This window comes from Syngnathus typhle, linkage group LG4 (assembly GCF_033458585.1).
Source record: "Syngnathus typhle isolate RoL2023-S1 ecotype Sweden linkage group LG4, RoL_Styp_1.0, whole genome shotgun sequence".
Taxonomy (NCBI): Eukaryota; Metazoa; Chordata; class Actinopteri; order Syngnathiformes; family Syngnathidae; genus Syngnathus; species Syngnathus typhle.
The window spans coordinates 22055940-22073187 of record NC_083741.1 but is presented as its reverse complement, the minus strand read 5'-3'; the positions used below and the strand labels follow the sequence as shown (position 1 = coordinate 22073187).

Below are 17248 nucleotides of genomic sequence, written 5' to 3'. Positions count from 1 at the left end.
TTCCAGTCTTTTTTCCTCACATGCATCTGAAAAATGACAATTTTCCACCACAGTGGCCTCAAAAGACTCCCCCACCTCCCCTTAATCCCAAACTACTAAAAGACACACTAGTTAGCAATATACTGCCCACCAAAGTGCTCCCATCTGTTGAAACAAAGCAGATAAACAGCTACATATCTGTAGCTTAGAGAAATATAACACTTGGCTTGAGGTACCTCATTGGTCGTAATCTTCTTGCTTTCTGTGCATTTCCACAAGGGCCCCCAATCTAATCTAAAGTCATGGCCGTTAATCTGCCGCAGCAACAGTGGTGCCGCTGCTCGAGGTAAATTAGGTCTTGTGATCGCCATCTGCCACACGTGTGCTTAATTGGTTTGTTTTACTTAGCTATGATGTAGATAGGTGTCAATTCAAACGTAATGTTTCTTGTAGGACACGACCCAGAGATGTTTTGACGGCGCAAACAATAATATAGACGTACATTCAATTAGATTGGTTTTGATATTGTTCCATTGTCGTGGTGTTAAGCGGTCATCATTTTAATTTTTGCCAGCACTTGACATTCAAAGGAATGTCTGAACTGAATTAGGATGAAACCACTCTGATGATAGAACACGTGTGCAGTGTACGGGATTGAGGACCCAAACGCATGGAAACGCTGCAGGAGTCATATAAATGAAACAAAAGAGCAAAACATGGACAAATTTAACAGAAGCAATAAAGCAATAAAACAAAAAAAACAAACGTTAGCATGAACAGCAGACAGCACAGCACATAGGACAACAGCCAAACAAAGACTGAACAGAAAGAAGGGAGCTTAATATAGACAAGTTGACGAGATAACAAGGAATACCTGGACAAGACATAAGCGGCCGAGGGAGCTGATTGGAAGACGCAAAGGGGGCGGGGCTAATGAAAACAGGTGAACACCAGGAAAACATATCATTGATAGAAGGGACAAGAAAAAACAAATCACAACTAAACAAACTAAGAATATGACATTTCATTTTTTAAATTTTTAATTCATTTATTAAGCAGTCAGAGCTTTTGTGCATGGAAAATTTATCCTTGCAAGAAAAATACCAGTCCATATTTTATATACTGCTTGTCCTCATTTGGGTTTGTGTTGGGCAAAAGTTGTGAACACAGACATTCTTCTGATGACAAAAAAAAAAAAAGACAACAACAGGAGAAGCTTAAATAATCCCACAACAGCAGCAGTAGTCAACTGGCAAGTGTTTGCGAATGGTCTAAACAAACCACAGGGCACTGAGCTGCATCAAGAGGCTCAGCTGAGGTCCAATCTGACATTTATCTCTCCTGGCTGTTTTGCTGATGGCAGCACCACGTCGCTTTAGGACGCAGCTGTTCACTGTCAGAGATCTAGGTCAGGACAGGGAGAGTTGGTCGCGAAAAGGCGGGCCCGGCTCCAACGCCAACACTGACATGCTGGCCCCTGGCACTGTTGTGGGCCACTTGATGATGGCGGGGCACAGAGCTGGAAGTGAGCCACGGAACGTTACAGGGATTATTAAACAACAGGATGCTTAATTGCGTCAATCGTGATACTGTCTTTCCTTTTGGCGACCCTCAATGACAAATGTGACGATTGTGAAATTTGCCGGTGACCATTCAAGGTCAGAGCGAGGCTACATCAATTTTCCTCCTCGTTTATTACTCGCTGCACCCATCCGTTTTCTCTCCAGCTGCCAAGATGGCAGGGCAGGCTAATTGTGACTTTGACATACTTCCTCTCCTATTTTTAGATCTGTAATTTTAAATTTGGGTCAAATCATAGCCTCCGAGTGAGAAATTTGTGGTCCGCTTCAAATAAGTGCCTTACTTACCAATTACGGTAAGGTTACTTATTTTATCAAGAGGTATGTCTTTTTTATTGTAAATTTGGTTGTTTTTCAAAGGGCAGTTTGCTGAATTTGCCACTTTAATGTTACATGAGGCTTTCCAAATAAAGCATCATTAAATCATTATGATTTTGTCTGTTGTGAACAAAAAGATCCCAGTTGGATTTCCCTTCCTCTTTGAATACAAGAAATACATTTACCGTGTTTTCCGCCCTATAAGGCGCACCTAAAAACCTAAAATTTTCTCAAAAACCAACAGTGCGCCTTATAGTCCGGTGCGCCTTATATAAGGATAAAGTTTTAAAATGGGCCATTCATTGAAGGTGCGCCTTATAGTCCGGTGCGCCTTATAGGCCGGAAAATACGGTAATAATAATAGTCATCATTCAAAAATACTGCGTGTGTCTGCTCATGTCAACATACAGTGAGCCGATTGATGTATAAGATTAAGATCCGCTGTCAGACACACCTGACATACAGGTAAGCGGCTCGGTTTTCACAGTCAGATCCCAAAGGAAGATTTATCATAGTGTTATATAACACACACACACACAAACACACAGACGGGGCTGATGCGAGGATGTCACAATGCTGCCGTCAGCACTGGTCAGATCAGATTTACCCCCCCGCCTTCATCTCCACACAATCATCCTTGAATTCCCTCCATGCTCCTGGCGACACTCTAAATTGGAGAACGTCTTTTGGGAAGACCAATGTCCATGGAATGCCCTGGAATGTAAAAAATTAATGAAGTGACAGATATTTGAATTTTTCTTGTTGCGAGGCAGAACAGTTGCGAGCGATGTCCAGTATATTGTTGTTGTTTTCAAAGTCGGCTATGAATCTTTCATCATTACATAACACCGCTCCTCTAATCATTCTTTGAATCCTAATATTAGACTGCTCCCATGCTAATCTATTTGTCTTGGCATAATCTATGGCCTGCGCATGTAAGCATGTCTTCACCTAAAACGCCAGATTATTATCCACACGGTGTCAGGACCTGTCTGGGACCACAGAAACAAAATCATCCCCCGAAAAATATGCAAATGTACTTTTTAAATAAGCACACCAACAGTATGACATCATCATGCTTATGATAAAGATATTTATCCTATGAATGCCCATTTGATATCCTCAAACAAAGATTACAAAGCTCATAATATTTGAAAGGTGGTTTTAATGAATATTAAAGCAGTTCTTTGATCATTCATGACAACAGGATATTAAAAGGCATGGCCAGTAAATATTAGGTAAATTATTGCTGCATAATATATGACTCCAGAGACTCTATTTTGAAGATGGAAAAACTGCCGGAGGGAAATATGGCCTCTTTTAATCGCATGGACTGTGATTTTGTTGTGGCTTTTATTTTTATGGTCTATGTTTTATGGAAACTTTGATCCAAAGTTACATCACAATTTGAAATTATGTACACAACCGTTCAAAAGTTTGGGGTCACAAAATTGTTTGGGTGACCCCAAACTTTTGAACGGTAGTGTAAATATTATTATAATAAAATATTATGAATTAAATATTATAAATTATATCTTATATTTGTATAAGATTATATATAATCTATGAATATAAGTATACATATATATTATAAGATTTTCTACACAGAAGATTATATATATAATCTATAAATAATTATCTAAATAAATATATACAAACAATTTTGTGACCCCAAACTTTTGAACGGTAGTGTATGTCGCTGCTGTTGTTTATAATAATCCCCAAAGAAAAAGACTTGCACAAAAAATAGATTTTTGTTACCGTGCGGCATCTTTGGGAAAACATTTTCGGATTTATTGTAGTGGGGCAAAAAATAAACCCCCTCCCCTTCCCCTCAAAACGTAAATAATTCCATATCCAGGTAATCAGTGTGCGATTAGGTGAATCCAAGCAGAAAGTCTTTAGAATTCGGACCTCCGAGGACTAATTAACCGGTAAATCTTACAAAGGTCACCAAAGTGGCAGCCAAGGATGAAAAGAGTAGTCACCATATGGCAAAAGATGCCCTCAACAAGTGTGTCTTTGCTGCTCTTTTAATCTTTTGAGCTAATTGTGTCCCCCCAGTCTCTTATTGACTGTGACTAGTGTTCGGGCAGACAAAATGTGGTCAAACCCTAATCTACTTAACTGCTTTCCACCTTGTTTTGGACATTTTTTGTTTCTTTCCCATCCTTGTTGTTGTTGCAAAACGCTGCCATTGACAATAAATTTGCTCTCCCATGCAGGTTTTATAAGTGATTTGAGCAATAAGCACAAACTGGACAAATCCAGACGGATTCCACCCGTCAACAGTTGGCTTTGCTGTCGATGAAAGCGGGATTTGAAGCGGCACCAATCAATCGTTTGAAAGTCAACAAATATGGCGACCGCACACTTATTCATTCATTGATTGTCTCCCGGGAATTTCATTCATGAAAAGTTCCGATGAGCTAATTAGTAGTTGCTTTGGACTGGGCACATTCCAACTCAAGAACATCCCTATGAGGTAAATTCACATCCAATTTTTATGAGTCCCCCCCCCCCTGGAAGCAGGTGATATGCATTTTATCCAAAAAAGCAAAATGGAAGTTAATAGGAACCCCCTGAGCAAACACTCATTTAGAGGCAATCACACAGATTAAATATATGACGTGTCTCACTCAAATCGAAGAGACGTGTAAATATCATCATGTGAGGTTGTCCCCTCCCGATTTAATGCATGGACCGAAAAGCAGTGATGCACCGACGAGACTTTCAGAGGTCATCACATTTTGTGCATCACCAATATTCGGGCAATGTGACTGATTGATCCACTAGATGAACAGTAAAGATTAAGAGGATGACAAATAAGCATGCTGCTTACACAGCACTTGGGGCTAATCCCCGGCACCCCCCCCTCCCCTCCGCCCCCTGCCCCTCGGTTCTCTTTTGAGGAGGTGCCACCGAGGAGCCCCCACAGACAGTGACGGACATACAACCTGTGCGTAAGCTTGAGTTTGCATCTCCACACCAGAAGCTGCAGCCAGTTGAAAGACTCTGCAGGGGACTCAGGTTGCCATCTGCACATTGGGAGCTGTAGCGGGCCCCCTTTTTTTTCCCCCTCCGCGCTGGTGGATACCAGATACAGTTTCAGGATCGGGGACATTTATATCCCCTTTGTTCAAGAAAAAGCAAAAATTGTGAAAATGATGGAGGCTCACCTGACAAAGATGTCCATGGCTCCGTCGTGTTCGCCCACCGAGTCTAGCGGAAGCGGCGGGATGGACGACAGCAGAGGAGGTGAGAGCCGTATTTCAGCTTTAGAAGCAACAGGTGTACTCCAAGGATTGTCGGCTCATTTTATTTCATTATTTGAATTCATTTCAGTTGATCTAACTTACGTGTTCCCAGTTATTCATTAAGTTGAGAACTATCCACTAAGGTATTGCAATATTTCGTTAGACTGAGTCAAGTCACATCACAGATGGCAGTCCCATAGTGCATGACAGTTTATCGCTGAATGAATGCAACTGTACTAACCTCCTGGTGGGTTTGACCCTCAGCCAGGAGCCCGGCCCCCGGCAAAGCCCTCAGCCCAGCTCTGGTCTGCAAAGTGTGCGGAGACACCAGCAGTGGAAAACACTACGGCATTTACGCCTGTAACGGCTGCAGTGGTTTCTTCAAACGCAGCGTGAGGAGGAGACTCATTTACAGGTAGGATTACACAACAATATTTTTATCGCTAATAAAATTGGAAATGTTCTTACTTTTATGTAAATTAAACTTTTATAATAATTTGGGGATAAAATGATCATTCATTGTAATTATTAGACACCTCTATGGCTATGTCAAATATAAACGCAATAATCCACATCTTCTTAAAATCAAAAAGCTATCTTCAGAAAAGTAGAAAAATGTTTCTCGTCTTGCAAAAACTGATGTGGTTCTTGGTTCGCAGGTGTCAGGCGGGCACGGGCATGTGTCCAGTAGACAAAGCCCATCGCAACCAGTGCCAGGCGTGCCGGCTGAAAAAGTGCCTGCAGGCGGGCATGAATAAAGACGGTAAATGAGTTTGAGGAGCATGTGAACTTCCTGACCATTGAAACGTTGCAAGTCAATCAAACCAACTCTTCCATAGCTGTGCAGAATGAGCGGCAACCCCGCAGCACAGCTCAGGTGCGTTTGGACTCCATGGATGTGGATCACGAGAAGGAGCACCTGGCTACCACGCGAGAGCCCACCTGTTCCTCTTCCTCCTCTTCCTCGTCCTCCTCCTCAAGTGGCTCGGTCATCACGTGGCCCCACATCACCTCGTCCGTCGCCATCACCTCCTCGGTGCCCCCGCAACGCTGCGTCAGCCCGCATAACAACCACCGCTTCATGGCCAGCCTCATGACGGCCGAGACTTGCGCCAAGCTGGAACCTGAGGACGGTGAGGAGAAATCACAGGAACGTTGTTTAGGTTGCAATTCTGTGAGAATTAAAAATGCACCAAGAACTTCAAATGATACCAGCATGGTCATCATCAGCAGACTGTAATATCTCCTCCTTTATCCCAGTTGACGAGAACATTGACGTGACCAGCAATGAACCGGAGCGGGCGTCTTCGGAGTACCACATGGCACTTTACCCATCCACCTCAGAAAATATCTACGAGACTTCGGCCAGACTTCTCTTTGTATCGGTCAAGTGGGCCAAGAACCTGCCAGTATTTTCCAACCTGCCCTTCAGAGACCAGGTGTGACTTCCCACATTGTCACATTCACTGAAATAATATTTGATGCTCTGCGAGTTTGAAACGGAAGGGTGAATCATCGGCGGTCTGGCTTTTACCCTTTCAGGTGATCCTACTCGAGGAGGCATGGAGCGAGCTCTTCCTCTTGTGTGCAGTCCAGTGGTCTCTGCCGCTGGACAGCTGCCCCTTGCTCTCCTTGCCAGACCTGTGCCCGGGTATGCAGGGCAAGACCAGCTACACCAGCCTGGACCTGAGACTCCTCCAGGAGGTCTTCAGCCGCTTTAAGGCACTCGCCGTCGACCCCACGGAGTTCGCTTGCCTCAAGGCCATTGTGCTCTTTAAGCCTGGTGAGGAACTGTAGCTGTAAATAGATTTTTTTTTTTCCCAGGTGAAATAATATAATTTTGTATTAAAATTCCTGAATGGGGTGTTCAAAGTAAGACCATGAAGAAATCAATTCTAAAATAAAGCTTTTTACTCATTTTTGTTTTTTTAAGCCAAAAACTAATTTCTCATTTCGGTGAATTTAAGAAGTACATCTCACTCACACGACTCCTTCTTGTTGTCCTCAGAGACCCGTGGTCTAAAAGATCCAGAACAAGTGGAGAACCTTCAGGATCAGTCGCACGTAATGCTGGGACAACATATCCGCTCGCACTACCCCAGTCAAGCGGCCAGGTAACATCTTGGCTCTCTTTTTAATACAATAGAAAAAACATGAAAATGGAATGATTAAATGTGAATGTCACAAAAGTGTGTAGCAAAGATACCTATTGTTTATTTTTTCAGGTTTGGAAAGCTGCTGCTACTTCTGCCGTCGTTACGTTTCGTCAACTCCGAGCGCATCGAGCTGCTGTTCTTTCACAGAACCATCGGAAACACTCCCATGGAGAAACTACTTTGCGACATGTTTAAAAACTGATTCTGTTGGCGAAAAACGTGTGCAGTCTTCATTTTATTACCAGTATTGGCAGATTGCTGCTTTTGTTAAAGCTTTTAAGGTTAAATTTAAGGTCACAGTTTGCTCTTGCCACGCCAGGTAATTCAGTCTCGTCTTGCTTGTATATTATTTTTGTGTCAAGCGGCTCGTTTGCAAATATTTCTCAGTTCTCTTCTTCCATGGATGATTTGTTTGCTGGGTTGATAGATGGACTGTATAATCAATATTGGTGTGAGTGTGTATCCATGTGTCCTGCCTTGATAAAGAAACAGAATCATTTTCCATTTTGTTGGGTTTGTGAAATAAATAAAAGAATATCCGCTCATTATAAATCCAAATAGCTCAGTCCATCACAGAAAAGCAACAACCGCACCAAAATTATTTTTTCAGATAAACAACAGCACCATTTCCACACTGTCTAAAAGAATCAATGTAATCTGTCATTTAAGAGTTAAAACTTTTCTCCCAAGGCAAACAAACGTTCCCTTTGTTTAGAGCCGAGATGGGATTAGTCTCGTCAATAACAGGCAGAACGAGGATGAAAGTTAATTCCACATAGCGGCATGAAAATGACATTAACCACTTTTAACGCTAAATCACATATTCACAATATTATAGGTTGTTGAGGTGGTGTTATATAATAGGGTTTGGTTTTGTCAAAAAGTATAACAAGAGATAACAAACCGTCAGTGACGCGACCCCAAATGGTTTCTAAATGCCTTTGAACGCCATTAGCTTGTGGGAAAACACGACATGAAGCTCTTCAACCCATCTCAACATAGTTCCTTGCTGTCAACAATCATGTATTATATGGAGCTGTGGCCTGGGCTCAAAATCAGAGAATGGAGCCAATAGAAGAAGTCCAGAAAAAAAATAAAATAAATGAATGATCGACCTTATCAATCAGCTAATGCCAAAAAATGCAAGTTCAGTGTCAGTTTCGTTGACGAGACGGATGAAGTGGTTAATCAGGGTTCACCTTAGGTCAAAATGTTCTTCTAGTTTTTCCACGCCCCCCATGTGCAGCAGCTAATCTACTGTGTTTAATTCTTAACGCTTACTGGAATGCATTCGGTCGCAACATCGCATCAACGGATCCGACCCGCTGAATTGAAAGCGGAACGGGAGCTTTATTGGACTTCACCAAGCAGGCGCAATGAACCACAGCAAGGATGAATCTGAACCTTTTGAATATTCGTATTATGATTATTCAGACTGGTATTCTAATAACCCAGAGCCTACAAAACCTCCCAAAGAGTAAGTACCACCGTCCCTGAGCTTCAAGTTCGAAAATTATTTTTTCCAATAATACATTTTGATCAACATCAGTTCCAATTTTGCTTGCATGTCTTCCACAGAGTCATTTTACCGTGTGACCCAACGGCCAATGATGCAATTTTTCACATATGCATACTCTCGGCGTCTGTAAGTTATGGCGAATCTGGCGACAATATTACTCATCAACTGATTTAAACTAAAAAAGGTGAACCCAAAGTGGAAACACCAGAATCTGTTAACATGTCCTCCTGATTCTAGCTGGTGATTCTGCTAATTCTGGCAGTTCTAACCAGGAGAAACAAACTCTGCCAGGGATTCACAAGAGGATCGTCCAGTATCTTGAGGTGAGATCCGCAGTGGTTTATTTCTGATTCCGATAACGTTTACGTGACATGGGCTGCCGTATCATCTCGTAGTCCAACCAACTTCCTGGACCAGACACAGAGCAAAGGTGTGGCGATGGCAGTCTTTGGACTTCTGTTCAGCAAACTGGCCGTGCTGGTGATTGCGCCCGATCCGTTGCCCTTCTCCAAGGACACTCCGGCTGAAATCAAAGGTGCCCAGAAACATCAAAATCTCAAGTGGACAAACCTGAAACAAGAAAGGATACATTGATTTCATCTCCATATTTGTTCAGAGTTCATGAAGATAACAGCCATCTTCTACTATCCGGTTCTCTACTACCCTCTGATGGTTTGTAGCACTCTACAGCATAAGGCCGGTTATGCGTTTGGGGTTTTACTCTCCGGCGGCCATTTTGGTGTCCAGTTGTGGCAAAAATTGGACTGCCCAAAGACTCCAGAGGTAATTTGCATTCAGTATATTTATTTATGTTCACCATCTGATCAATTTGTTTCTTTTCCAGCTGTATAAGTTCTATTCTTTGCTAGCAGCTTTGCCTCAGCTAGCTTGCCTGGCGTATCTTTGCGTCCACTTTGCTTTGCTGTTTATCAGAGGAACAAAGACTGAAGAGGTGAGAAATGTTTGGCTCAAATCTCACCTTCTCTTTTTCTAACAATGAGCTAGAAGGGACATAAAACGCGAAGCTGAACAACATGTATTTGTGCAACGTTAGGCATCACGTTCATGATTAGGATAAAGAGCTTTTTGTGAACATAACTCTGCATCTTTGAGGGGATTATCCAAGACCTCTGATGTTTTTTTTCTTCCTCACATGTGCTAAGAATATCAATACATGGTTTCAACATCAAATTTTGCTAGCATACAGTGATAGGATAATAGAATATTGTTTTAAAGTATTTCTCTTCCAGGACCTGGATAGCTGTTACTACAGTGACTATGTAAAAGGTCTTCTCAAAAAGAAGAAGCCAGCAGCAATCAGGTGAATGGAAACCATTTTTGCTGGTTCGGCATTTTAGTGATCCAAATGTGATTTTGCCATTTGAAGGCAGAATGGACGTTTCAAGGGCCAAATAAAACCAGCTGTCCTTAAATTCACTACATTGCTGGTTAAAAACTTGGAAAGCTGTGATTAATTATTATTATTATTTTTTAATTGTGTAGTTCGTCCTCATCCGACAAAGCAACACTGGTGAGGAGAGTGCTGGATGTGGCTAAGAGTTATATTTATATCCCAGAAAAAGGTGTGCACCCTTCACTTCAGAGATACTGCAACATTTTATTGAACTAATTTGTTTATTATTATCTCGCTTTCAGTGTTTCGTTTTCCTCTAAAATTGGCTGTGTCAGTCTTTGTGGCTTTGGTGGCCATCTACCATGTGAGTGAGCTAACATCATGACACATTTCTCTATAATGTTACTTGGGATTAAAAGTCTGTTTGCCTTACAGTCGAGCATTTTGTCTTTCAGACAGCCCTTTTATTAGTTGTATTGGTTGTCCCAACTCTTCATATTGTCCGTGCCGGTATTGATGAGAACATCGCCTTCCTCTTACTGGGATTTGGGATTATCCTCTCTGATGATAGAATGGAGGTTGTCAAAATTGTCACTTTCTATACTTGGCTGCTGGAAGGTTTGGGACATTCTAACGAAATTACATCTCGATTGCTAGAGGTGACGAATTACGTTTTGATCAATCCTGTGTGGTTTTTTTTCAGTCTGCTACCTTTGTGCAATGACCCTGTCTTGCATGGTCAGTCTGGTCATGCTCATGAGGACCATGGTGCTTCACAGGTAGTACATTTCTAATCTACCAAGAAATTATTGTATTGTATCCAGTGATGGGAAAATGAAGCCTCAAATTTGCTTCATGAACCAGTAAATAAATGGGTTTGTGAAATGGCCTCAGTGGATGAAAATGGCCCTTGTGCTCTGTGTTTAAGGTCCAACCTGAGGGGACTGTACAAGGGAGACATTTACAACCTCTACAAGAGCCAGAAGAACCTCCGTCCATCGAAATCTGGTGTTGTCTGTTGGATGGGCTTGACTGGATACCAAGCTGCAATTGTCTGTCTGGGTAAAGCCCAAAAAATAAAAATAAATTACTAATCACTTATTTGGTCATAAAAAAAAATGTGCAAAAGAGAAAATATACATGTTTGTGCTATCCTGGCAGGTATGGTGATCCAGACTGTGGTGTTTTTCATCTGCTTCTTGTTCCTGGTCTTCCTTATTATCATCCCCATCTTCCACGGACGTAACCTAATGGCCTTTGAGATTGCTGGCAAGGCTTGGTCAGTCCGCAAACATTGATGCATTGTTTTCATCCTGAAAATCATTTTTCACCTATGTGTGATGTCTCAGGCCTGCGTGGGTCACAATCACCTTGATCACGGTGCTTCAACACGTCGTTGCCAAATTTTTCTTTGTCAAAAAAGACGCCGGCACCAGAGACTTAAATAACAGGTATGTCGTTCATTTGTAGAGATCCTCAAGGGACCAGTTTTAAATCATACTCAATTTCCAGGGAGAGTTTGTTCCTTCTGACGTACCTGCTGTTCCTCATCAACACCGTGGTGGGGCTGATAGTGGCCATATGGCGAATGGTCATCACGGCGTTGTATAACATTTTACATCTCGGCCGGGTCGACATCAGTCTACTGCACCGTACTGCCGAATCCTACGACCCAGGTGAAGTAGAAAGACTAGAAAGAACAGTCAGGACAAGCAACACAGCGCAGTTAGTAGATAAAGCTTGAAGATATTCACGTCATTGATCAGTGCCCATGTGTCTTTTGACCCCACCCAGCATATCACTACTACACACACTTTCTGAAGGTGGAGGTAAGCCAGACACATCCGGTGATGAAAGCTTTCTGCGGGCTACTATTGGACTTGATCGTCGAAGGTGGCCGAGTGGGCCAGAAAATACGAGAAGCCGAGGAAGGTAAAATGACACCATTGGCAATTCATGCCCGTATTGAGTATCGTATTTTCCGCACTATAAGGCGCACCGGATTATAAGGCGCACCTTCAATGATCGGCCCATTTTAAAACTTTGTCCATATATAAGATATATACATTTGGCCCGCGGGCCGGGCTTTGGACACGCCTGCTGTAGTGGCTCCATATATAAGGCGCACCTGATTATAAGGCGCACTGTCGGCTTTTGAGAAAATTGGAGGTGTTTAGGTGCGCTTTATAGTGCGGAAAATACGGTATATGTAACGCGAAATGACTTTGCAGGGATCCAGGAGAGCTCGCAAAGCAAGCCGACCAGCAGTCGTAGGATTCGTTCTCGCTGGCAGCTGGTGTACACGCTGGTCAACAATCCCTCCCTGCTGGGCTCCAGGAAGCACTTCCAGACAACGCAGAGTTTGGAGGGCGTCCTCAACGGCAGCCCAAAGCGTAGCAAGCAGACAAGCAGCAAGAGGGAAGCAGTCAAGACGCCGTCCGCTGAGCCCGTTCTTCCCAGTGAGAAGCAAGATAAATCTGATTGAGAATTTCTTACAAGCATCAAGATCGATTTACTAAAACCGTACATGTTATTATTGTCACAACAAGTTGAAGTAAGCTAGCAATGCACATCTCTGTAATACTTTGTTACATTGTACAAGTAAACATTTTAGCCAACCATAATTTAGATGAAATACTACAGTATTGATGTACTTTTTTTCCGTCTATTGTTGCAATAAACCGATTTGATGCACCTAGTATCTTGATTTATTATTATTTTTTGTCCTGCTAGTGCAGGCCTGTGGTGGTTCCATATTGACATGCACATGTATTGATCGGGACTGATCAATTGCAGCATGACAACGGGATGAATGAGGTCAGAGTTCCACTTTTGGAAAAACACGCCATGTTAAAACAAAGTAGTTCAAAGTACAAAACCACATCTGCAAGCTTGTCGCTAAGTTGGGCCGGCACAGTATGTAAGCAGCAGATGGAATCTTGGTTATTGACGATAAAGCTAACACGTGTCTCAAAAGCAATCAATGTTCAACGAGATAGTGAAAGAACTTGCGTCGAAACACAACTGCTGTTTTAAATGCCAGAATGCACAATAGAAAAGAGGCAGTAAGAAAAAAAAATGGATTCAAGAAGGGGTTGGTTTTACAGCTATGTTCATAAAAAAAAATCGCAGTATGTTTTTGTATTTGACGACACATTCTATCAAAAACAAAACAGAAAAAATGTGGATGTCAGCAAAAAATTAAGTTTGAAGACATTGTCAAAACACAGAACTGATTGGAGAAGTGTTATGCGATGAAATCACTGAATATAATACCCGACCCCTTGCCCCCCCTAAGGAAAATATTTGGTAGCTCCGCCACAGCACGTATAGTACATTGTCTTTTTTCCTGCTAGCTAATTATTTGCTACATGTTTGCAATTTCCAATCTTTATTGCTACCCAAAGAATGATGTCTCTTAGCAAGTTAGCAATGACAACTGCTATTATAATACACCAATTTTTTTTTTTTTAATCAGGTGTCTCTTATCTCATCATCTACCCTACGATTATTGCCGATTGTCTAACGAGTGAGTGAGTGAGTGAGTTAGTTAGCTAGTTGCTCGCTTGGTAAATTGACGAATGTCTTGGTCCCTCACTTGAGACTGGAGCACATTCACATAAGACTAACATCGCTGACATCACTGGCACAAAGTGAAACAAAAGCAGCATAGTATTTGACCAAGTGCACTTGTTGCGAGTATTTCTAGTCGCTTGCGATATTGACAGCTTCGGCCCCCAAAGGGAGCCTGTCGCTGAAGTCCGATCCGACCTCGCATTCGTCCAAATTCCCTCTCGACTGAGACAAAGTGCCAGTCTCGGTCATGATGCTGTCTTCCGTATCCGCCTCCTTCTCTCCGTCCAGACTCTCTGTGGACCCGTCGTCCTCATCCAGTCGCTCGGCGTTCATATTCTTCGGAGATTCAGTCAGTGGTGGGATGTTGATGTTGGTGGCCCGGCTCCTCTCCATTTGGTACTGGTCTCTGGCTTTTAGGATCAACTTGTAGGTTTTACTGCGGTACTTATGCACCAAGTGGAAGCACATGGCTCCTAGAAGAGGAACCGTGGACACAGTCAGAAGGCAGATGCTGACTGAGATGATGATGATCAGATTGGGGACTTTCTTTTTGGTGGCAAAGAGGACTTGGACCTCACAGTCTTCCCCCTTGTAGGTCAAACAGAGGGAGTAGTTGGTGCCAGGCCGCAAATCGCTGAGGAGGTAAGTTCCCAGACCTTCTTTAACCGGCGACCACAGAACAGGTGAGTGTTTGTGGTTGGCGGTGACACACAAATGGAGTCCCGGCGAAGCGATTCTTTCATCGGGATTTCCCGTGCCGTTCCGGTGACTTTCCGAAGCTGCCACAAAGACGACGCTTCGGTTTGCCCGTCTAGGGATAAGAAGCGGGTTCAGTCGTATGGTCGCCTCGGTTTCTGACACCCAAAGTGCGATGACGCCAAAGTCAAACATGTAATGATTTGTGTCATGCACGCTGGCGTTCAAGGAATGACTGGAGATGTGCAATTTTTTGGCGTTCAGTCCACATTTAGATGCACCGGTTAGCGTTTTAAAAGATTGAGGTTTGGCTTCCGTGGTAGGCAAATCCGGGTTGGAGACAGAATCGAAATGAGATATTTCAGTCACGGACTGCATCGGTTGTTGTGTTGCATTGTCAAGACCAGGCGTGATCTCGTCCTGTGCAGATGTTTCTTCTGATGAAGGTACCACTTTGACGGAAAGGGAATCTACTGCGGTGCCAAATTCATTGGAGGCGGAGCAGCTGTAGTTGCCTCCAGCCGCTGCGCTGAGGTGTGAGATGATGAGGGTTCCGTTATTAAAGATCCGCACCGAATGATTTGGCAATGAGGACCTTTCACTTGATTGATCCTCTGTAGAAGTCAGGTCCAGTTCTTGCGCTTGACCGCGTCGACGCCACGTGACCAATGGTTTTGGATTGCCGTCATACTCGCAATGTAAGACCAAAGTATCGCCCTCGTACAAAGTCGTGTCGTCGATATTTGGTTCGGTCCGTATTGTGACTTTTGGTTGAGGGCATTTTATATCAGGCACGTTTATTATTGTTTCTCCTTGAAGTGTGATTGGAGTGGCACAAGTGATCAAATTCTGCTCAGTGATGGAGATGGTCGTTGTTGAGAGCCAATCTCTTAACCAAGTGATGGAACAAGTGCATGCAAAAGGATTGTTGAAGATCTGTAAATGGGACAAGGACATCAGAGAATCAAATGTCCCCTCAGCTACAGTTAAGAACTTGTTATTGTTAAGACGAAGAGATTTCAAGTTCTGGAGATGAATGAAGGCATCTCTGGGCAGACTGACCAACTCGTTGTGGTTCAGCTTAAGTAACTGCAAGCCAGTGAGATCCTGCAGATCCCTCCATGGGAAACTGATGATTTTATTATGGCTGATGTCCAAGTTACGGAGAAGAACCATGGGCGTGAGGCTTCCTGGCTCGATGGAGATAATTTCATTGTGGCCCATCCATAGCGACATCATCTGGGTGACATTGTGGAAAATGCCGTGAGGTACCAAACGGATCTTGTTTGCTGAGAAACTAACAACGTTGACAGTAGGAGGCAAGCTTGTTGGGATTTCGATCAAGTCTTTGTTGGCGCATTGGGCAAACAAATCCCCATATTTGATTGAGCATGCGCAAACCGTCGGACATCCAAGCGAGGCAGCGAAGAGTGTGGAAATCACTAACGTTAAGAGCAGGACAGCCATTTTCAGCTCCTGTAAAACAAAGACAACCTTTTAGTCAATCGATACATGAATCGGGACTAATCAAGCTTAGTTTGGAGTCATTTCATGCCAACGTGACATCCTATTAAGAAGAAAGGATGAGAACGATGAGTCACTGCTGCACGTGGATATATATAGAACAGATGATTCGGTCCATACAGGGCATTGAGAAGGGCATCCCGTGCAGCTATACAATGTATGCTGTCAATATTGTGGCATGTCTATCCCAACACCAGGAGGACATAACAAAAGAGAAGGTCCAAAATAGTCTGACTGGAAAACAATAGAAGTGTTTGAAGGCAAGTCTCATGCATGTGTCTTCAAATGTGAAATGACAAACATTTCGGGAAGAATCTGGTTGTGACGCAATAGCCGCTTCAGATGCGCGTCCTTGCGCAGGGAGGCAGCTGCACGGCAGATGTTTTGAAAAAAAAAAAAAAAAAAAGGCTCCGCATCAGCTGCATGCCTGAGCGTCCGGTTGCTTTTCACCTCAGCAAGGTGGAAAACCTCCAAACTATGAATGAGCATTCCGAGACAGTCACGATGGCGATCAAGGACTAATAATGGTCGATTAGAAGAAGCAAATATGTTTTTGCATCTTACCTGCCTTCGTTTGTCCAGACGAAATCTGCAGACGTTTTTTTCCAGTCCAGACAACACCTGAATATTCCAAGTTGGAAGGCTGACGACGAAATCACGTCTTGCTGTTTTCTGCCGGCAGTTCGACCCCCCCCCCCCCCCATACCTCCCCCTCGCCAACGAGGCAGATACATCGACGCCCCCCCCTCCAAAAAAAACTAAAATCTTAAAGCCAAATCGACCGCATCATCAGTTTAAAAGATGTGACGACGCTCCATGTTCTCAAAGATGAAAAGTTGTTCTATATATTTTTTTAATATTGTTACATTTTGGCATAGTCAGAGATAATTCCTTATGTGCCGAGAGTGCTTATTAAGTATTAATATTATGCTTTATTCTAACTATCAATATATACACCGTATATAATAAGGAAAAAAAATCCGTCCTAATATGTGAGCTATTTTTTTTTAATTAAAATTGTTTGGTTACTAAAGAATGGAAAGTGGACCAATTTGCTCCCATTGTTGCGTTCCCACAGGACCAATAGTGACCTCAGCACATTAAAACCAGTATTACAACCGCATCATTAGGGAGGAAGGGGTGGAAATAATACTTATCAATTGCACATGATTAAAATGTGGTGAACTGATGTCATTTTCTACTCTTGACCTAAAAAATATATAACCATGGTAGTTGAACACATTTTTTTTATCATGTGCAACCGATGCCTGAATTAGGAAAGAATAACA

At 42.9% G+C, this 17248-nt stretch overlaps 3 protein-coding genes across 3 annotated transcripts; 2 read left to right on the top strand and 1 right to left on the bottom strand.

The window, feature by feature from the left end:
- The first annotated feature begins 4897 nt into the window (after nt 1–4897).
- Nucleotides 4898–7738, top strand: nr2e3 (nuclear receptor subfamily 2, group E, member 3). The gene is made up of 8 exons (XM_061275878.1): nt 4898–5135; nt 5399–5549; nt 5794–5897; nt 5974–6267; nt 6395–6573; nt 6677–6917; nt 7143–7248; nt 7360–7738. Exons 1-8 carry the CDS (start codon nt 5042–5044, stop codon nt 7490–7492), a joined length of 1302 nt encoding a protein of 433 aa, XP_061131862.1. The 5' UTR covers nt 4898–5041; the 3' UTR covers nt 7493–7738.
- Nucleotides 7739–8593: 855 nt separating this feature from the next.
- LOC133152359 (receptor for retinol uptake stra6-like) lies at nt 8594–12648 on the top strand. The gene is given in 17 exon segments (XM_061275895.1): nt 8594–8767; nt 8869–8935; nt 9047–9132; nt 9205–9344; nt 9426–9592; nt 9654–9761; nt 10060–10130; nt 10313–10392; nt 10466–10581; nt 10619–10781; nt 10867–10942; nt 11092–11225; nt 11325–11442; nt 11513–11614; nt 11676–11839; nt 11958–12095; nt 12395–12648. Coding segments are annotated over 17 exon segments (2085 nt in total). The 5' UTR covers nt 8594–8666.
- Nucleotides 12649–12993: 345 nt separating this feature from the next.
- On the bottom strand, nt 12994–16652 carry LOC133152317 (immunoglobulin superfamily containing leucine-rich repeat protein 2-like). The gene is made up of 2 exons (XM_061275835.1): nt 16524–16652; nt 12994–15911 (listed from the first exon to the last, which is right to left on the bottom strand). Exon 2 carries the CDS (start codon nt 15900–15902, stop codon nt 13869–13871), a length of 2034 nt encoding a protein of 677 aa, XP_061131819.1. The 5' UTR covers nt 15903–15911; nt 16524–16652; the 3' UTR covers nt 12994–13868.
- Nucleotides 16653–17248: the final 596 nt, after the last annotated feature.

Excerpts from the sequence above, each read along its gene's own strand:
- LOC133152317 (XM_061275835.1), bottom strand. The coding sequence starts at position 15,902 with ATGGCTGTCCTGCTCTTAACGTTAGTGATTTCCACACTCTTCGCTGCC.
- nr2e3 (XM_061275878.1), top strand. The coding sequence starts at position 5,042 with ATGATGGAGGCTCACCTGACAAAGATGTCCATGGCTCCGTCGTGTTCG. Across the intron at positions 5,550-5,793 it reads AGGAGGAGACTCATTTACAG|GTGTCAGGCGGGCACGGGCA; the intron begins GTAGGATTACAC and ends CTTGGTTCGCAG. Across the intron at positions 6,268-6,394 it reads CAAGCTGGAACCTGAGGACG|TTGACGAGAACATTGACGTG; the intron begins GTGAGGAGAAAT and ends CCTTTATCCCAG.